The sequence below is a fragment of the Neomonachus schauinslandi genome, chromosome 1 (assembly GCF_002201575.2).
Source record: "Neomonachus schauinslandi chromosome 1, ASM220157v2, whole genome shotgun sequence".
In the NCBI taxonomy this organism is placed as follows: Eukaryota; Metazoa; Chordata; class Mammalia; order Carnivora; family Phocidae; genus Neomonachus; species Neomonachus schauinslandi.
Genome location: NC_058403.1, coordinates 188,274,598 through 188,297,512, shown reverse-complemented (window position 1 = coordinate 188,297,512; position 22,915 = coordinate 188,274,598). Strand labels below are relative to the sequence as shown.

Genomic DNA, 22,915 nt, shown 5'->3' with positions numbered 1-22,915 from the left:
GACCCCATAAAAAGGGAGAATTTCAGACCGATATCCCTGATGAATATGGATTCCAAAATCCTCAACAAAATCCTAGCTAACAGGATCCAACAATACATTAAAAGGATCATCCACCACAACCAAGTGGGATTTATCCCCGGGATGCAAGGGTGGTTCAACATTCGCAAATCAATCAATGTGATAGAACACATTAATAAGAGGAGGGGGAAGAACCATATGGTCCTCTCAATTGATGCAGAAAAAGCATTCGACAAAATACAACATCCTTTCCTGATTAAAACTCTCCAGAGTATAGGGATAGAGGGAACATTCCTCAAGTTCATAAAATCCATCTATGAAAAACCCACAGCGAATATCATCCTCAATGGGGAAAAGCTGAGAGCCTTTCCCTTAAGATCAGGAACACGTCAAGGATGCCCACTCTCACCACTATTGTTCAACATAGTACTAGAAGTCCTAGCAACAGCAATCAGACAACAAAAAGAAATAAAAGGGATTCAAATTGGCAAAGAAGAAGTCAAACTCTCTTTTCGCAGATGACATGATACTCTATGTGGAAAACCCAAAAGACTCCACCCCCAAATTACTAGAACTCATATAGCAATTCAGTAATGTGGCAGGATACAAAATCAATGCACGGAAATCAGTTGCTTTCTTATACACTAACAACGCAACTGTAGAAAGAGAAATTAGAGACTCGATTCCCTTTACAATAGCACCAAAACCCATAAGATACCTTGGAATAAATCTAACCAAAGAGGTAAAGGATCTATACTCTAGGAACTACAAAACACTCATGAAAGAAATTGAAAAAGACACAGAAAGATGGAAAATATTCCATGCTCATGGATCGGAAGAATAAACATTGTTAAAATGTCTATGCTACCCAGAGCAATCTATACCTTCAATGCCATCCCGATCAAAATTCCAATGACATTTTCCAAAGTGCTGGAACAGACAACTCTAAAATTTGTATGGAATCAGAAAAGACCCCGAATTGTCAAGGCAATGTTGAGAAAGAAAGACAAAGCTGGGGGCATCACGTTGCCCGATTTCAAGCTATATTACAAAGCTGTGATCACCAAGACAGCATGGTACTGGCACAAAAACAGACATATAGACCAATGGAACAGAATAGAGAACCCAGATATGGACGCTCAACTCTATGGCCAAATAATCTTTGACAAAGCAGGAAAAAATATGTAATGGAAAAAAGACAGTCTCTTCAATAAATGGTGCCGGGAAAATTGGACAGCCACATACAGAAGAATGACACTCGACCATTCTCTAACACCATTCACAAAGATAAACTCAAAGTGGATGAAAGACCTCAATGTGAGACAGGAATCCATCAAAATCCTAGAGGAGAACATAGGCAGTAACCTCTTTGACATCACCCACAGCAACTTCTTTCAAGATACATCTCCAAAAGCTAGTGAAACAAAAGCAAAAATGAACTTTTGGGACTTCATCAAGATAAAAAGCTTCCGCACAGCAAAGGAAACAGTCAACAGAACAAAGAGGCAACCCACAGAACGGGAGAAGATATTTGCAAATGACACTACAGATAAAGGGCTGGTATCCAAGATCTATAAAGAACTTCTCAAACTCAACACCGAAAAAACAAATAATCAAGTCAAAAAGTGGGCAGAAGATATGAAAAGACACTTCTCTGAAGAAGACATACAAATGGCTAACAGACACATGAAAAAATGTTCATCATCATTAGCCATCAGGGAAATCCAAATCAAAACCACACTGAGATACCACCTTACACCAGTTAGAATGGCAAAAATGGACAGGGAAAGAAACAACAAATGTTGAAGAGGTTGTGGAGAAAGGGAATCCCTCTTACACTGTTGGTGGGAATGCAAGTTGGTACAGCCACTTTGGAAAACAGTGTGGCGGTTTCTCAAAAATTTAAAAATAGAGCTACCCTATGACCCAGCAATTGCACTACTGGGTGTTTACCCCAAAGACACAGATGTAGTGAAAAGAAGGGCCATATGCACCCCAATGTTCATAGCAGCAATGTCCACAATAGCCAAACTGTGGAAAGAGCCGAGATGCCCTTCAACAGATGAATGGATAAAGAAGATGTGGTCCATATATACAATGGAATATTACTCAGCCATCAGAAAGGATGAATACCCAACTTTTGCATCAACATGGATGGGACTGGAGGAGATTATGCTAAGTGAAATAAGTCAAGCAGAGAAAGTCAATTATCATATGGTTTCATTTGTGGAACTTAAGGAATAGCATGGAGGACATTAGGAGAAGGAAGGGATAAATGGGGAGGGGGAATTGGAGAGAGAGATGAACCATGAGAGACTATGGACTCTGAGAAACAAACAGGGTTTTAGAGGGGAGGGGGGGAGGGGGGATTGGTTAGCCCGGTGATGGGTATTAAGGAGGGCACGTACTGCATGGAGCACTGGGTGTTATACGAAAACAATGGATCGTGGATCACCACATCAAAAACCAATCATGTATTGTACGGTGACTAAGATAACATAATAAAATTAAAAAAAAAATAATAAGAGATTTTATACTATTTAGTTCCAGCATGAAATTCTGCATAAAGGAACTGGCTGGCAAAGGGTAAAAGAATGATTCAAAGCATGAATTTCTAGTTTTCACTGACTAACATTTTGGCCATATGGCTTTATTTTTAATTTTAATTTTTTAAAAAGATTTTTAAAAATATATTTATTTGAGAGCAAGAGGGGGAGAGAGAGAGAGCACTTGCGTGAGTGTGCATGGCGGGGGGGGAGGGGTAGAGGGAGAGGGAGAAACAGACTCCCCACTGAGCAGGGAGCCCGACGCGGGGCTTGATCCCAGGACCTTTAGATCATGACCTGAGCCGAACGCAGATGCTTAACCAACTGAGCCACCCAGGTAACCCCTTATGGCTTTATTATACTGGTGAAAGGTCAGTACACTGTATGAACACACACACACACACACACACACACAGACACACACACACACACACCACTCAAATGCATGCAATCACAAGTTCTTGGTTATCCAGCACTTTTTGATTTTCCTTGCCATTACTGGAAAGATGTGAAGATAATTGGATTCATTTTGCCAGTATAGAAAGAGCCTGAGTCACTGACAGTGCACAGCTCTAGCCAGTGTTGCCTTTCTAAAAGGAAATCACAAACAAGAAACCACAATTTCATAACCCAGGATTCCTAAAGTACATCTCTTCTCACAATTTTAGAACCTCATTCTGTTTCTGTGCTCCTAAAATGATAACAAAGAATGGGGTTTTAAGATGTTTATTCTTGTGCCTTTTATAATAATTTTTCACATGTTAGCTTAAATATGTCAAGAGAAAATCTGCTTACAATGACCTATTCCATCTAATCACAATCATATTGTTTATTAAATGGTGTAAGCAGAAATCAAAATAGTAATTTTATATCCGCATGGTCAGGAGAAGCAATTACCTGTTACTACTGTATTAAAAAACAATTTCCTCAGGAAAAGTAAATCGTGACAAGTCCTTCCACGGAGGGAGGGGAGTCGAGGAGAGGTTGGGGCTGCCAGTGCTGTAGCTCATGGCTGAACCACAGAAAGGCAAGTTCCTTATATAGTATCTTCATGATACCTATTTAGCAAGGGACCCCCCACCTCCCATTCCTACCTGCATGAGCAAGCAGTCTCTTCCTGAAATAGCAGCCCATCTTTCTCTTGCTAATTCTCAAGTCACCTTTCACTGTGCCCTCTGAAATCCTTACTACTGAAAAGTACTTACTTCCTCTGTATTTTTCTAAGGGTCCTACATACCTTACTTCAACTGAAACCTGGCTTTTCTCTGAGATATTACGTCCCCTTCAACTTTGGAGTTGAAGCTCACTAAGGGAGCTCATGTGTGCTTCTACAGCCTTCAGTTTTGAGGCCATGGGGCTAGGTGGCAGGCTTGCACTTCTGACTGGGAACCCTATCTTCTTTGAAGCTGGAGGAATTGCATTGACAGGCTCTTCCAGTCTTTTAGCTTCACTGATCTTCAAATCACTTCCTGGTACTTCTGCAGACACACCCTTGCCAGCCTATCTACACATTCCTGAAAAATGCTGGGACTGGATTCACCTTAACCTTCTAACACACTGTCCAATACCCTGAGTCCCTTAACCTCCTTTCCTTCAAAAGCCACCTTCTCCTCTTTACTCAGTAATCCACTCACATGGCCACATCCTGACATTTAACTTCCTTTCTCTGAAACACTTGCCTTTTAAAATTTGGAATTAGAAATTATTTTCTAGGGGCGCCTGGGTGGCTCAGTCATTAAGCGTCTGCCTTCGGCTGAGGTCATGATTCCAGGGTCCTGGGATCGAGCCCCACATCGGGCTCCCTGCTCCGCGGGAAGCCTGCTTCTCCCTCTCCCACTCACCCTGCTTGTGTTCCCTCTCTCGCTGTGTCCCTGTGTGTCAAATAAATAAAATTTTTTTAAAAAAATAAAAAAAAAGAAATTATTTTCTATTATCTAATTATAATATTCTATTCTTTAACCAGTCTGGAAATTCCTCCCAGTTAAACCCTACTGGCAGCTCCTTTTATTTATTTTTATTATTATTGTTATTTTTAAAGATTTTATTTATTTGTTTGACAGAGAGAGACACAGCGAGAGAGGGAACACAAGCAGGGGGAGTGGGAGAGGGAGAAGTAGGCTTCCCGTAGAGCAGGGAGCCCGATGTGGGGCTCAATCCCAGGACCCTGGGATCATGACCTGAGCTGAAGGCAGAGGCTTAACGACTGAGCCAACCAGGCGCCCAAGGAAACTCCCTTTAAATACATTCCTCCTAGGGATGCAAGAGCATGGGCTCTGGGGCCCGTCTGCCTGGGTTTGCATTCCAGCTCCACCCATTTACTAGTTAGGTAAGTTTCGCAGTTACTTAACCTCTCTGTGCTTCTCTTTCCTCATTTGTAAAATGGTGGTAATAATAATACATCTCTCAGAGTTGTCAGGATTAGATGTTTAAAAACACATAAGCGCTTATAATAGTGCCTAACATATATGTGCTTCATATATGTTAACCACACCATCTTTTTGACTTTCATACCACAAAATGAATGGACTTTAAGGATACAATTTGATGATTCTGACCATTTCATTCACCTGCATACCACAGCCCATCAAGTTATAGGGCATTTCAATAACCGCAGAAAAATCTTTTGTGCTGCTTCCCAATCTCAGACTCACCCCTCTCAAGGGCAGCCACTAATTTCTTTCACCTTAGTTTGTCTATTAATTTATATAAATGGGATCACAGTAAGTGGCTTTTTTCCCTTGGCCTAATACTTGAGGTCCATCAATGTTGTTGCATGGATCAGTAGTCCATTCTTGTTTTGTTGAGTAGTACCCCACTCTGTGAATATACCACAATTTAACTGTTCAATCTTCTGTTGTGGTGCATATAAGTTATTTCAAGTTTTTGGCTTTTATAAATAAAGCTGTTGCGAAATTCCCATCCAAGTTTTTTTTTGTGTACGTGTACTTACATTTCCATGGATAGACACCAAGGAGTGGAGCTTTTGTATCAATGAGTAAATGTTTAACTTTATCAGAAATTTCCAAAGGTATTTTCAAAGTGGTTACACTGGAAATTCTCTGTATATGTTGGAAATGTATGATAATTGCCTTATATCTCACCAACATTTAGTATTTGCTGTCTCTTTTATTTTTGCTATTATAGTGGGTGAAGTAGTAGCAATTGTGTTTTTCATTTGAATTCCCCTGACTGATAGTATGGAGCTCTTCACATGTTTATTTGATTATATAATCTTTGTGAAGTGCTTGTTCAATTGTTTTTGCCTTAAAAAAAGTTACTTTTTAAAAATTTTACTATACAGTAGGAGAATATATTCTGGATATAAGCCTTTTGTTAGATATATGTATTTGGGATATTTTCTCCCAGCTGTAGCTTGCTTATTCATTTTCTTAAAAATGTCTTTTGATGAGAAGTTTTAATTTTTTTTAAAAAAGATTTTATTTATTTATTTGAAAGAGAGAAAAAGAGAGAGAGAGCATGAGTTGGGGAGGAGGGGCAGAGGGAGAGGGAGAAGCAGACTCCCCGCTGAGCAAGCAGGAAGCCCAACACAAGGCTTGACCCCAAGGCCCTGGGATCACGACCTAAGTGAAGGCAGACACTTAAAGGACTAAGCCACCCAGGTGCCCAGAGCAGTTTTAAATTTTGCTGAAGTCCATTTTGTCAACTTATTCTTTATTAGGGTTAATGCTTTCTGGGTCTTAAGAAATCTCTTATAGTTGTTTATATTTTTAGCATTTACATTTAGACTTATGATTCATCTTAATTTTTGTGAATGGTGTGAAGTATAGGTTGAGGTTCATTTTTTTTCTCCCATATGGATACTCAGAAGTTCCAGGTCTGAAAAAAGATGTTCCTATCTCTATTGAATTGCTCTGGTTCTTTGGTTGAAGATCACCTGGACTGACTATACATGTGTGTGTCTATTTCTAAACTTTTTACTGGTATCTATGCCAAGAACACATTGTCCTGATTACTGTAGCTTTATAACATGTCTTGAAATCATGAGGTATAATTTTTATGTTTTGAAAATTGTGTTGTATTCTAAGTCTTTTGAATTCCCATATATATTTTAGAATTTGTTTATAAATTTTGCAAAAAATATTTAAAAAAAAAAAAGCCTGGTGGGATTCTGATTGGGATTAGGTTGAATATACAGTCTTTGGATCTATAAACACGTCTCCATTTATTTAGGTCTTCAGTTTCTCTCAGTAATGTTTTATAGTTTTCAGTGTAAAGGTCTAGGATATATTTTATTAAATTTATTCCTGAGTATTATGTACTTTTGATGCTATTGTAAACACTTTTATTTATATTTATTTATTTATTTAACATATAATGTATTATTTGTTTAGGGGTACAGGTCTGTGATACTGTAAATACTTTTAAAATTAAAAATTAAAACTAGAATTGTTGAATCACTATACTGTACACCTGAAACCAATAAAACACTGTATGTTAACTATACTGGAATTAAAATAAAAAACTTAATAAAAATATTTAAATTTAAAGAAATTAAAAAATTTCAATGATTTATTGCTATAAACAATTTATATAGACATATATAGAAATATAATTGACTTTGGTTATTGATGTTATATTCTGTGACCCTACAAAACTCACTTAATCTAATTGGTTTTGTTTAGTTTTTGCAGATTCCTTAGAATTATCTACTTAGATGATTATGTTGTCTGCAAAGAAAGTTTTCCTTCTTTTTTTCTAATCTGTGTTTTATTTCTCTTTATTATCATACTGCACTTACTAGGACCTCCAATACAATGCTGAATAGAAGTAGAGTGGATATCCTTGCCTTCGTTCCCTATCTTAGGGGATAAGTAGTCAGAATTTCACCACTAACTATGATTTAGTTGTAGGTTTTTTTTTTTAATAGAACTCCTTTATCAGATTGAAAAAGGTTCTTTCTATTCCTAATTTGATGTAAGCTTTAATCATGAATGACTAATGAATTTTTGTTAAATGCTTTTTTCTACATTTATTGAGATGACCTTATGATTTTTTTCTCCATTATTCTGTTAATGTGATAAATCACAGTGACTGATTTTCAAATGTAAGACTAACCTTAAATTCCTGGAATAAACACCACTTAGTCACGGTGTTAAGGATTCATGTGTTTATATTCATGAGTGATACTGATTTATAGTTATTTTTTGGGAATTATAATGTCTTTGCTGGCTTTGGTATCAGCATTATGCTGGCCTCATTTTATTCAATGATTTGGGAAATGTTCCTTCTCCTTGATTATCTGAAAGAGAGTGTTTATTTATTTATTTATTTATTATTTTTAAAGATTTTATTTATTTATTTGACAGAGAGAGACACAGCGAGAGAGGGAATACAAGTAGGGGGAGTGGGAGAGGGAGAAGCAGGATTCCCGCGGCGCAGAGAGCCCAACGTGGGGCTCGATCCTAGGACCCTGGGATCATGACCTGAGCCGAAGGCAGACGCTTAATGACTGAGCCATCCAGGTGCCCCTGAAAGAGAGTGTTTAAAATTGGTATTATTTTTTTCCTTAAATGTTTGGTAGAATTATATGTAAAGCCTGGATGTGGATTTTCTGGACCTGTATTTTCTTTGTGGGAATGTTTTTAATTCCAAATTCACTTTCTAAAAATAGGTGTCTGGCTATTTTAACTTTTAATTTTGTTTAGTATCAGTTTTAATAATTTACGTCTTTAGCAGAAATTCCCCGTGTCATCTAAATTGTCAAACTTACTGGCAAAATATTGTTCATAATATTCCCTTATTTTCCTTTTTCCCTACTTTCATTCTTGATTTTAGTAATGTGTGTTTTCTTCTTTCCTTGATTAATCTAGCTAACAGCTTATCACTTGCTAAATCTTTTCAAAGAAAAAACTTTGGTTTTATTTCTCCATGGTCCAGTTTTTATTTAATTTATATATTCTCTTGATTATTTCTTTCTCCATATTTTAGATGCTTCAGATGCATCCCACAAATTTTGGTATGCTTTATTTTCATTACCATTTGAAATTAGTTAAAGTAACAGTTAAAAATGTTTTCTAATATCTCCTGTAATTTTTCTTTGATTTATAAGTTATTTGGAAGTATGTTGCTTTATTTCTAACTACTTGGGGATTGTCCAATTATATTTTTGTTATTAATTTCTAATTTAATTCCCTTGTATTCACAGAACATATTTTATTTGATTTCAGTCTTTTTAAGTTTATTGAGATTAATACAGCCTAATATATCATACACCTTGGGTAAACACCTGATTAGTGTGCACTTGAATATAGTGTGTATTATGCAGTTGTTAGATGGTGTGTTCTAAAAATGTCAAATAGGTCTGGTTGATTGATAACATTTTTCAAGTTTACTGATTTTCTGTCAATATCTAAGAGGGGAGTGTTGAAATCTTCATCTAAAATTGTGAATTTATGTTTCCCTCTTTGGTTCTATTAGTTTTTGCTTCATGCATTTCCAAGCACTGTTACTAGGTGTGTATATATTTAGATTTGTTTTATCTTCTACATGATTTAACTCCCTCATCATTATGAAATATGCCTCTTTACATAATATTCCATTTCCTGCAGTCTACTTTGTCTGATATTAATATAGCCACTCTAGCTTTCTTATGGTTAGTGCCTGTATGGTATAACCTTTTCCTTTTTAAAATTTTCACCTGTGTCTTTAGATTTAATATGCATTTCTTATAAACCATATACAATTGTGTCTTGATTTTAATTGATCTAATAATCTCTGTCTTTTAGTTGGAGAGTTTAGCCCATTTCTACTTAATGTAATTATTCCAATGTATATGAGTTTAGGACTACCATCTTGCTACTTGTTTTCAATTTGTCCCATCTGTTCTTGTTTAGTTTTTTCCTGTATTCTTTTGGATTGAATATATTTTTAGTGTTCCATTAATCTCATTAATTGGCTGATTAGTTATACTCCTTTGTTTTATTTTTTTAATGGCTATACTAGTTTGCAATATAAATCTTTAACTTACCACAATCTAACTTTGAGTAATATTAGACTATCTCATGGATAAGAATGTTAAAAAAAGTGTACTAATATCTCATTCTTTGTGTTACTGTAAAATATATATTTTACCTCTACATTGTTGTTATTTTTGCTTTCAACAAATACTTTTAAAGAAATTATGATATGAATAAAGAACCTCTTAGATTCATCTACATATTTTTTAGAGATTTATTTATTTTAGAGAGAGAGAGAGAGTTAGCAATCAGGAGAAGGGTAGAGGGAGAGGGGGGAGACAGAGAGAGAGAGAGAGAGAGAAGCAGACTCCCTGATGAGCTTGGAGTCTGACAAGGGCTCGATCTCAAGACCCTGAGATCACGACCTGAGCTGAAATCAAGAGGTGGACACTCAACTGACTGAGCCACCCAGGCACCCCCAGATTCATCTACATATTTATCACTACTGGTACTCTTCTCTCATTTAGATCCAAATTTCCATCTGGTACATATTGTTTTCAGCTTGAAGACTTTAATATTTTTGTAGTGCAAGTTGGCTAGCAATGAATTCTCTAGCACTTTTCAGTCTAAAAGTATTTTTATTTTGCTCCAACTTTTGAAGAATAGTTTCACTAGATACAGGATTCTAGGTTGATAGGTTAATTTTTTTTTTTTTTTTACCCTAGCATCATTCCATTGTCTTCTTATTTTCATTGCTTCTGAGGGAAGCTTGTGATATATATTATCAATGTTTCTGGTGAATAATTTATTTTTTTCTTCTGGCTACTTTTTAAGATTTTCTCTTTATCACTGATTTTCAGCAATTTAGTTATGACATACCGTGGCATGATTTTGTGTTGTTTTTGTTTTGTTTTGTTTTTTAAGTTATGATATAACATGGTGTGGTTTGGTGTGGTTTTTGAGAGATCTTCAGCCCTTGATTTGTTGAGCTTATTGGATCTGTGGGTGTATTTTTCAAATTTTGAAAAATTTCAACCATCACTTTTATAAATTTTCTTGTGTTCAATCTCTCTTTGTTCTGCTATTACTCCGATTACACAGATATTAGACTGGTTGATATTGTTTCTCAAGCCATTTAGACTGTACTCATCTTTTTTTTTTTTTTTTTTTTAAGGCTCCCCCTCGCCCCATGCTTTTGTTTGAATAGTTTCTATATTCCTGGCTTCAATTTAATGGTATCTCCAGTATTTAACTTGGTGTTAAGTCCATCCAGTGAATCTCAGTTTTTAATTGTTTTTTTTTAATTGATTTTACTCTTTAAGTAGCTTTCATAACTGTCCTCTTCTACTTCTTTGCTACTACACTAATGCAGGCTTGTATGTCTCACCTAGACTTCTGCGCATTGCCTCTTAATTGGTCTCTTTTCCTCTAGCTCTCTCCATTTTGATATCATACGTATTTTCTAGAATGCAGATCATATCATGAAACTTCTCTATGTTAAAAATTATTTTAAAAATTTCTAATGGACTAAAATTCAAACTTCTCAACATGGCTTTCAAAGACCTTCATGGTTTTGTCTAGCCTTCCTTTCTAGCACTAATTCCACACATTTGAATCAGTTAATGGATCAAATATGACATAAACTTTCATACTTTTGTTTGTGTGTATTTACAACTTAGCATAAATACCTCCACTGTTAACAATCCCCAACTTGGCTAGACAAGTCTGATATTTTCCTTTAGCAGCATCTGGTTCCTAAGACTAGTTCGGTGTTCACCAGAGCCCATTATCATTGTTTATGTGTTTGCCTCCTCTGCTATATTATAATCTCCTTGATGTGTCATTCACCTTTGGATTCCTATCATTTGTCATAGACCTTGGTCTATAGCAGGGGTTCAATAAATATTTATCAATTGAAATGAACTGTAGGGTGCCTGGGTGGCTCAGATGGTTGAACGTCTGCCTTTGGCTCAGGTCATGGTCCTGGGGTCCTGGGATCGAGTCCCGCATCGGGCTCTCTGCTCCTTGGGAGGCTGCTTCTCCCTCTGCCTCTCTCTCTCTCTCTCTGTCTCTCATGAATGAATAAATAAAATCTTAAAAAAAAAAAAGAAATGAACTTTAAGTTCAGAAGTTTATTGTGACACTATATTCCTAAGTTAATAAACACAGATTTAGGTTAAGAGAAAATAGTAAAATAATAACAATATCAACAAATGTTAACTGAGCACTTACTAAGAGCTTGGCACTGTTCTAGGTAATAACTCTTTCAATCCTAACAACTCCTCTAGGAAGCAGGTTCTATTATTGTCACCACCTAACTGATGAGGAAATGAAGCACAGAGAGATTAACCAATTCGTCTAAGGGCCCAGACAGGAAGTGACGAGAATTTGAGCCCCTACAAGCTAGCTCTAGAGACCACACTTCAACTCTAACAATATACTTCTGCCTGTTCATGTGATTAAAAATGGATAATCATCTGTTTTCCAGAACAAACTTATTTTTATGTAGTTGTTCCTAATTCACGTAACCATTTGGGGGCTTCAGAGGAAGGCATGGAATTACTCTTCTTTCCCCAAATTTCTTAAACATCTATATTACACTGACAGGTGAGTAGAGAGAGAAAAACAGATATTTTTAAGTGATATTCTCATGGAGAAGATGAAAACATTTACAAACCTTCAAATAAGTACCATAAGCATTATAGTGGATTCTAGGTTAGAATGGTTTCATTAAAGGACATTCTCTAGCATCTTAAATATATATCTAAATGATCTTGGTCTAAATAAACCTGCTTCCTCCACTCCCTTCTCATTCAGTGATGCTCAAGAAATTAAATACTGTTAAAAATCAAAAATTTCTAAATCACTGACTTTATGGGGAAAATGACTTTATGGGGATCTTTAGGGGAAATTTTAAAAACATTATACCACACTTTCAGTTTGTAATAAAAGCTGTAACATATTCCATCAGAGTCGTGGTCAAGAAAGTACAACTCCTAAAGAGTAATTTTATCCATTTAAATGACAAACACTGGGTATTTGAGTGGTAAAGGTTACTAAAAGATTTTGGCATTGTAATTTATCATATCACTTCATTATACCTCCAATGAATGATTCATTCTCAATGGTATTTCATACCTGAACCTCCTATTCAAATACAATTAAATTTACTGTACATTAATATATACTTTGGTAGCAAGACATTGATGTTCATCTGATACTATCACCAACTAATTAAAATTCTACTGAAGAAGTAAGATTGATTTCAGTGAGTCTTGACTAAGAAACTACCTTCATTGTTTAATCTGATGGTTATTAATTTTTCAAATTGTTCTTGCCATTGAAAATCTAAGTTAAAAGTATAAATTGTTGTAATTTAAATATTAAAGTGAATTCTTCAAAATTAGGAATAACATGAAAAATAAAATTTTTTACTTGAAAGTTTGAACATTTAATGGTAACTGGAATAGTAAGGTGCCTGTACATAAATATTCATATTGGTGTGGCTCTAAAAATATTTATTTGTTGCCTTTGGCTATGTAAAGGTTTTAGCTAAAGAACCAAGGCAAAGTGGACCATTTGGTAATTATCCTCTAAATCGGGGTTGCAAACTCTATGCCTAGAGGGCCTAGGCAGATAACTTAAATGAATGAAGCAGGAATGGTCTGAGTGCACCTTCATTCCTTATGAGTGAAAAGGACTAAACTCTACAGCAGAGCTTAAAGCTCTGTTAAAAGTGTGCAATTGCCACTCAGCTCCAGCTGACTGCTCACTGCACAACAGACAATATTGATAACTTCTGATTTATAAACGTTAGCTGAAGAGCTTTAAAAACATCGTGTTTCAAGGTTTATGACCAAAATATCTACAGTTCCTAAAAAGTAGAAATGAAGAAAGTTTTGGCAAAAAGTAGAGAACTAGAGCAAGACCACACCAACACCAAGGAGGGCCCAGGGATGGCATTTTTAATGGATGGAGTGTTCTCTCTCACCTTGCTTCTCACCATACAAGGTTCCCCTAAAACATGGCTCAGCTTTAATTTGATAAGGGCTCAATGGGAATAGACTATATTAACAGTGGAAATGAAAGACCCTCTGCTGCTGTAGCATCTCTTTGACTGGGAGGAAACTGAGGGGAAATGAGTACAAGTTTTAGAACTGAATTTCTTAATATTTGCTTGAATAGTACAGAATATTTCTAGAATCATCAAGTGCATTTAGAAAGGGCCATGACAAACTCATTTATTTTATTTCCCACATCAGGAGGCACAGTAAGACTTGCCTATTTGTTCAACAAATATTTATTGAGCACTTACTATGTGCCATGTTCTTAATGGGACTAGGGATAAAAGTAACATAAAACATGCTTGTAGTCTAGGGTGGGGAGATAGATAAGCAAACATGATTCAAGCACAGGGTGAAGAAGTGTTAAAAGGATTATGAAATTGTGAATGGCAATGGTGAACTATGCCCCAAAGAGCTATTCCACAGAGGGGAAATCATGGAGGGCTTCCTGGAAGAAGTAGCAACTAAATAGCAAATCGGAGCTATAATCCTTATCTGGGGCTTAGACTGTGCCAGGCATTGTTCTAAAAGTCTTATGTTTATTTACTTGCATAAGTCTTCATAACAACCTTAATAGGAAGTATATCTCATATTATCTGCATTTTATGGGTGAGGAAAATGAACACAGGAACTGGCACAGGGTCACATAACTAGTAAGAATTCAGATACCATGCTCTTAACCCCTACATAGTATTTACATGTTTATATTTAACAAAATATAGATTAGAACATATTACAAGTAGGTATGACTTGGTGATTTTACTGGGATGGGGAACACTATAGAAAAAAATACCTTTTCTTTGCTTCTTTCTTAGGACTGTCTCAAATGTATGTGAGCAATTCTTTCTAGACTCAACCACACTCAGAAAAAACGTTCTAGATATGTTATGACTGTTTTGCCTTTAAAATTTAGCATGAGCTCAAGTTACCTAAAATAATGACTGGTTTGCTTTCTTTATACGAGGATTTTTTTTAAAACTACATGTAACTATTCTCCATTAAGTTTTCTGACTAGAAGGTGGGAAGTTGAGGTAGATGAGTTACAGAACACTGCCCCACAGAACCTATTACACTTTTTAAATTTTTTAATTTTTATTTTTTAGTTTAAGTAGTACATTTCTTATGTTATGAGATATCTGGTGCCACTGGCACATATTCATCTGACTCATTTATTAAATAGGAAATATGGCTCAGTCAAGTTCACTTTCTATCTCATCAAGGTTTACTTGTAAAAAAGATAATATTTTATTTTCAAATACTGTATTCCTACAAATGTCACTAGATGAAAGGCATACTACTCTGTGTCTGTGGATGATATCCATGTACAGAATAATCAGTTCAGATTTTAACAAAATACCCAGAACTTCAATTAGTTAACTGACAAAGGTGACTGAATTCACAAAAGCAAGGTAATGACAGATTTTATTTATTAACCACACACAGAATGGCGTATTGGTTTTGTATATGATTTAACTCTTTGAAACTACATTTTTGAACTCTAAAAAATCTTAGATGAATAAGGAAATCAATACTTAAAACATAGAAGGGTGAATGCAATTTAATATTATTGTAAATGAATTATGTACCACTATTACAGACTCCTACTCTGACTATACATTTACCATTGTAGTGAGTTTTACACTGCCTTCTTATGTTTTTATGTTGTTAGAGTCCTTTTATTTCTACTCAAAGAACTCTCTCTAGCATTTATTGTAAGGCAGATATAGTGGTAATGAATTCCCTCAGCTTTTGTTTGTTTGGGAAAGTCTTTATCCCTCCTTTATTTCTGAAAGATAGCTTTGCCAGGTATAGTATTCTTTGTTGGTTTTTAATTTTTTTCCAATATTTGGAATATGCCATCACAATCTCTTCTGGCCTGAAAAGTTTCTATTGAGAAATCTGCCCATAGCTTTATGGGAGTTCCCTTGTAACTTTTAACCTCTCTTTTCTCTTGTTGCTTTTAAAATTCTTTCTTTGACTTCTGACGATTTAATCATAATATGTTTGTGTAGTCCTATTTGGTGTCCCTTGGGCCTCTTGGACCTGAATATCTATTTCTCTCCCCAGGTTTGGGGAGTTTTTAGCCATTATTGCTTTAAATATACCTTCTGTCCCTTTCTCTTTCTCTTCTGGAATTCTCATAATGTGAATATTGTTTATTTTCCTTGTGTCTCATAATTTCCATAGGCTTTCTTCACTCTTTGTCATTCCTTTTTCTTTTTTACTCCCAACAGGATAATTTCAATTTTCTTGTCTTCTAGGTCACTGATTCTTTTTTCTGCATGGTTCAATCTGCTTTTGAAGCTCTTCACTGAATTCTTCAGTTCAGTTACTGTATTTTTCTGTTTATTTTTGATGGTTTCCATTCCTTTGTCAAACATCTTGTGCTGTTCATGGCTTGTTTTCCTAAGTTTATTTAGTTGTCTCGTTGTAAGTTCTTGTAGGTCACTAAACTTCTTTAAGAAGACTATTCTGAATTCTTTGTCTGACAAGTCACAGATCTCCATCTCCTTAGGATCAGTTATTAAAGCTTTACTAGTTTCCTTTGGTGGTGTCATATTTACCTGACTTTTCATGATCCTTCCTTACATTGGTGTCTGTGTATTTGAGGAAGTGGTTAAAGACTTCTTTTAAAATAAATGTATTTAAGCCCCCAAAGAGGCAAGCTGATTTAAAGTGTTAAGTACATATTAGAACAAGTTGTACAAAAACATGGTAAAATCATGAGAGTAGTACTGAAGTAATTAAAATTTGAGAAAGATTAGTCAGTCATATCAGGAACAAACTTCTTGGCCTGTAGCTTATTGCTTATCTACTCATACCTTATTGCTGCTTTAGGTCTTAGAGGTTACACAATAGGCCTAAAATCTCCCAACCTATACCTGACTGTTGTATTGTAGGATTGATGTTTCCTTAAGGCTATTAAAAAAAAATCTGGCAACAATGATTAATCATTCTTTTTTCTCCAAATACGTACCAATTTCCAGCCTTCATGCTTCTGTTCATGTTGTTACTTCTGCTTGGAATGCTTGGCTTCCTATCTCTACCTGTTGAAATCTTACAGTCCTTCAAAGGCCAAACTAAATGTAGTCTTTTTCAAGCAGCCTTTCCTCATCCTGTAGTCAAATGGATTTCTTTCCCTTTCATAGTACTGGTAGACCTTCTCTCTCTACTGTGCTTCCCACCACAGTTTTAGTGATATTCTAGATGTTCAAATAATTATATTCTCCCACCTGGTAGATTTTAAGCTCTTTCATGGAAGAGAAAGGAAGAGTATGAATTTTATTCATTTTTATATGACCATGGTACTTAACAAAGTGCTTTATACACAGAGTAGGCCCATAATTAATATTTGCTGAATTGAATTTAATATTTTAAGCAACATTCATGTGACACTTACAATTTTGCGCTTGATCATGAAGAGTGGGATTTTTGCATGAAGAGGAGTTGAGGACAGTTCCTTATGGACCGTTGATAAATATAATCTTCTTTTAATGTTCCCTAAATCAGTAATTCTGAAAAAAGAAAGAAGAGAGAAAGATTCCCATCAATATAATATCTACTACTTTGGATAATCATCAAAATGATATAATTTATCACATAGGCCCTTTGTAATAGGGAGATCAAACACAGAATTTAAGAATTGCCTTTTTCCTCTCAAGAAGTAATAAAATTTCTTCCTTAAATTCAAAGTGCTCACAAGCCTGAATGTATAAATTCACTTAATATGCTAATTTATTTCAGTACTCTACACTAGATTTCTACAGTCTTCTAGCCTACAAAAAAATTCAATTTGTATGAACTGAGAAACTGCTAGCCTTTAATAACCATGCTTGTTCCGGCCCCTTAAGCTTGTGTTATCTTGGGACATACTGTCACCTACTAAATAGGAAAACATTATGGGTTTCTTTCCCTAAAAATGCACCTGTCATTTTATATAGGCTCTTAGTCTGCTTAGAGACAGACACAAAACACTGACTGTCGGTTTCACTTCCTAAGCACATATCTTCAAACCAGAATTATAATACACAAGTTTATTGCTCACTATTCAGGTCAAGTCACAGTGATACCAAGGACACTGAATTTGAACATCTTTAATAGATTTAGACCACAGCCATGATCACAAAGATTAGGTTTGCTTCAAATTGATAGAGGCTCATTTTTATGTTCTGCTTCCTTTAGGTCTCACAGGTAACACAGCAGGCTTAAAATCTCCAAACCTGTCTCAGGCTGCTATATGGTAGAGTTGATGCTCATTAAAGACTGTCTTTTTATCAGAGAATAGTGATGTTTCCGCCATTTTTAGCACTTTATCTAGATGAACGAACTGCTAATTTTCTATAGTTGGTAATCCCCCAAGGTGACAACATTTCATTCAAATGAACTGTTACCAATATTTATAGAGTAATTAACTATTTTAAAAGTCAACATAGCTTTTTCTATACCTCTTTCTTATCTCCCCTTCCTACTTTTCTATTCTCATTATTTCTTCCTTCTAAAATACATATTCTGTAGAAAAACTATTATTGAACAATGTTAAAATTAAGTACAGTAAAAATTAGATGAGATGATTTCAGAGTGTGTCCCAGGCCTAAAAATTCTACTCTACCTGCACTAAAAAATACCATAACTTCATGTATATATGTATGTATTTAAAAGATATTTATTTATTTATTTGACAGAGAGAGACACAGTGAGAGAGGGAACACAAGCAGGGGGAGCGGGAGAGGGAGAAGCAGGCTTCCTGGAGAGCAGGGAGCCCGATGTGGGGCTCGATCCCAGGACCCTGGGATCATGACCTGAGCCGAAGGCAGACGCTTAACGACTGAGCCACCCAGGCGCCCCACCATAACTTCATTTAAAAAGCAATAAATCCTTTCAATCCAGAGTCAGAGGTTAAGGGTAAGATGCAAAAGGGTTAAGTCCACCATAGTTTTATATTTAGATGTATAAGAAAATGTAGTATAATTTTTGCCCCAAGGCACTGTCTGCAAAGTGGGATGAGCACAAGTGGAGGTGGGGTGGTACACAATCCTCTGCTTTAGTACAGAGGAAAATGTTAGAATTATCTTTCATCCTGTCCTTTTAAAATGTTATTTTTTGTGCATGTTTCATTATATAGCAGTACAGCAACATATTACTGTTTTTGAAATAAATGAATGTACCTATGTGGTTAGTGTGCTCAAACATTTTACCAATAGGGTACAGGATCAAAGAAAGCATTGTCATGTTATTAGGTCTCTTGTATAAGACACTCTGATTAGGGAATAGAAGGAAAGACTATGTAGGGATTTTGGAAAGGGAAAAGGATGAAAAACTTCCCTTGCATTATACAAAAAGTTTGGTTGCATCAACCAAAAACTCATTTGAGACACTGTTTTATTAAAGGTTTGTTTTGCTTACAGAGATAAGACTGTGTCATTTTTATTCGAATTGGTAATTCCAAACAGAGGAATGTTTGAGTAGACTACCACTTTATCAACATATAAAACGACAGGAACATTCATTCATTCATTCATTCACATATTCAACAAATACTCACTGAGCCAGGAAATATCCTGGGAATACACTGGGGAACATGATGGTGAAACAAACAAGGTAAAAGTGGAGAAAGAGACAAAATAAATGCAAATTATCTTAAATCAATGAAGATGACAAAGAAAAGACTGAACTAGAAAATATCAAGAAATGACCTACTCTGGACAGTAAAGTCAGCAGGGTTAGGTAGGACCTGGTAGGTAAAAAAGGGACATGAAGTAGAAAGGGTAAGCAAGAGCCAAATCATGCAGGGTTTTTAGCCAAGGTTTATAAATTTATTGTTCACAAAAGGAAGCTATTAGAGAGTCAACATTCTACCTTGCATATGAATGGATATCTTTTAAAAACAAATAGTTACAGTCTCTTTTATTTCTTTTTTTTTAAGATTTTATTTATTTGACAGAGAGAGACACAGCGAGAGAGGGAACACAAGCAGGAGGAGTGGGAGAGGGAGAAGCAGGCTTCCTGCTGAGCAGGGAGCCCAATATGGAGCTTGATCCCAGGACCCCGGGATCATGACCTGAGCCAAAGGCAGATGCTTAATGACTGAGCCATCCAGGCGCCCCTCTTTTATTTCTTTACTGGGGTAAAATATGTATAACTGAAATGTGGATTTTAGAGTACAATCTCATTTGCTTTGATAAATGTATACACTGATGTAATCACCACTCCAAACAAAATATAGAACATTTCCATCACCCTAGAAAGTTCTTTTCTGGCCCCTTCTAGTCAATCCTCACTCCTGATTACTATTATCATGGGTAAGTTTTGTCTGTTCCTGAAATTCTTATAAATGAAATGGTGTAGCATATACTCTTGTGACTGGCTTCTTTCACTTAACACAACATTCTTGAGAGTCATCCATGTTGTGGCACGCACCAATAGTTCCTTTCTTTAACTGAGTCTTACATGGCTATACAATTTATCTATCCACTCTGTTGTTGATGGGCATTTGTTTCCAGTATTGGTTTCTCATAAATAAAACCTGTCTGAATATGCTCATAGAGTCTTCTTGTGGACAAGTATTTTCATTCTCTTGATAACTAGGAATGGGATTATATAGGTATAACTTTATAGAAATAATTCTCCAAAATGGTTGCAATGGTTCCATATTCTCACCAACTTTTGGTACTATCAGGCTTTAAGTTTTGTTTTGTTTTGTTTTTTGTTTTGGAGAAAGAGAGAGAGAGAAAGAGAGAGGAGCAAGCATGGAGGGGGAGGGGCAGAGGGAGAGGAAGAGAGAGAATCCCAAGCAGAATCTGCGCTGAGTATGGAGCCCTATGCAGGGCTTGATCTCATGACCCTGAGACCATGACCTGAGCTGAAACTGAGTTTGATGCTTAACTGACTGAGCCACCCAGGCTCCCCGGTACTATCAGACTTTAATGTTAGCCAATTCTAGTTGGTATGAATGGATATCATTGCGATTTTATTTGCATTTGTCTTATGAATAATGACATTGACCACTTTTACATGTGTTTACTGGCATGTCTTGTGAAATGGCTGTTAAGTCATTTGTTCAATTTCTTTGGGTTGTTTTCTGATAATTCTGAGAGTTCTTTATATATTTTGGATATATATCCTTTGTCAGACATATGCATTGTGATTATTTTCTTCCCTATTATCACAATGATATCTTTTGTTAACCTTTTATTTGGAAATAATTTCTCACAGGAAAGTATCAAGAATAGTGCACAGAAACTCATATACACCTTGTCTAAATTAGCTTAATGATACCTTTCAATTAACAGAAGTTTTTAATTTCGTGAAGTCCAGTTTATCAACATTTATATTAGTACTTTCTACGTCCTAAAAAATCCCTGCCTAGCCCAAAGCTGCAAAGAAGGTACTTTCCAACATTTTCTTCTAGATCTCCATAGTTTTAGTCCATCCAATATTAATTTCAGTGAATTGTGTGAGGTAGTGGGTATGGTTCTTTCTGTATGTTTATTCAGTTGTCCCAGCATACTTGTTAAAGATTCTCCTTTCCAAACTGAAATGCCATGATACTTTGTTGAAAATTAATTGAATATATATGTATGAGTGTGTGGATCTATTTCTGGGCTTTCCATTGATCCATTTGTTTCATTTATCCATTCTTCCACCAATGTCAACTGCCTCAGTCATTGTGGATTTGTAGTACGTCTTGAAATTAGACAAACTCTTCAACTTGATTTTGTTCAGGTTTGTCTGGCCCTTATTTTCCATAGATTTTAGGATCCACTTATCATTTCCTATAAAAATGTTGTTGGGAGTTTTTGGATTGTGTTGAATCTACAGATCCATTTGGGGAGCACAATACTGAGTCACCCTATCCACTTACATGATATATCTTCTGCATTTATTTAGGCCTTGTTTAATTTCTTTCACAATGTTTTGTAGTTTTCATTTTAGAAATCTTGCACATCTTTTGTTAAATTTATTCCTAAGTATTTCGTTTTTTGACATGATTGAAAACGAATTTTAAAAATTCACCAGCCAAATGCTACTAGTATTTAGAAATTCCACTGATTTTTGTATATAATTCTTTCTGTGACCTTGTTTAATTCACACATTAGTTTTAGTAATTGTTTTGTAGATTCTTGAGGATTTTATATATAAAATCATGTCTTCAGTGAATAAAGACTTTTACTTCTGCTTTTTGCAATCTTTATATCTTTTATTTCTTTTTCACGCATTACTGCACTGGCTAGCACCTCCAGCATATAGTAAATTGAAGTGATAAGCACACAAAACCCTGCCTTGTTCCTGACCACAGGGGAAAAATATTCGTTATGTTTCTATTAAATGTGATGTTAGATATAGGTTTCCTTTATCAGATTTAATATGTTCTCTTCTATTTCTCGTTTCTTAAGTCTTTTTTTTTCTTTTTTTTTTTAAGTTATGAAAGGGTGTGGAATTTTGTCAATGCCTTTTTTCTTCATCGATTCAGATTCTATTGTTCTTCTCCTTTATTCTGTCCATATTTTGAATTATACTGATTTTCAAATGTGAAATCAACCTTGTACTGTTGGTATAAATTTCAATTATGCTTGCATTTTGTTGAAGATTTTTACATCCATGTTCATGAGGGACATTGGTTTGTAATTTTCTCATAATATCTATGTCAGGTTTTGATAACAGAGTTAAGCTAATCCCACAAAGTGATTTGGGAAGTGTTTCCTCCCTATTGTCTGAAAATTTGTTTAAAATGGTACTAGTTTAAATGTTAATAGAATTAATCTAAGTCTGAAGTTTTCTTTGTGGGAAGATTTTGGTTATACATTCAATTTAACAGGTTAGTAGGTATTCAGATTTCTAATTTTTGTTGTTTTAGTTTTGATAAACAATTGTGACTTTACTGCCATAAAGTTGTTCATATTATTCCCTTTATTAGCATTTTAACATCAGTAGGATCTGTAGTCCTATTCCTTCTCTCATTCCTGGCATTGGTAACTTGTGATTTTTCTCTTTATATTAATCAATCTGCTTTGGTTTATTAAGTTTTATCTTTTTAAAGAAACAACTCTTGGCTTTGTAAAATTTCTCTATTCTTTGTTTCAATTTTATTGATTATTGGTTCTATTTTTATTTCTTTCCTTTTAGTTACTTTGGGTTTAATTTGTTCTTTGCCCCCCGCCCCCCAGCTTCTTAGGATGGAAAGTTAGATACTTAATGTTAAACTTTTATTTTTTCTCATACAAATATTTAAAACTTATAAGCTTTCCTCTAAGCGTTATGTTAGCTGCCTCCCACAAATTCTGGTATGTTGTATTATAATTTTCAGTCAGTTTGAAATATTTTCTAATTCCCCATTATGATTTCTTCTTTGAATCTTGGACTACTTAGATGT

General features: G+C 35.3%; 1 protein-coding gene across 2 annotated transcripts in view; it reads right to left on the bottom strand.

Annotated features, from left to right (window-relative positions):
- CFAP20DC (CFAP20 domain containing) overlaps positions 1-22,915 on the bottom strand; it is a 267,426-nt gene that overhangs the window by 162,702 nt on the left and 81,809 nt on the right. For both annotated transcript variants that reach the window (XM_021695068.1, XM_021695069.1), the window contains exon 5: positions 16,946-17,060. In XM_021695068.1, the coding sequence (XP_021550743.1) occupies positions 16,946-17,060 (115 nt within the window). The remainder of the gene's footprint in view (positions 1-16,945; positions 17,061-22,915) is intronic.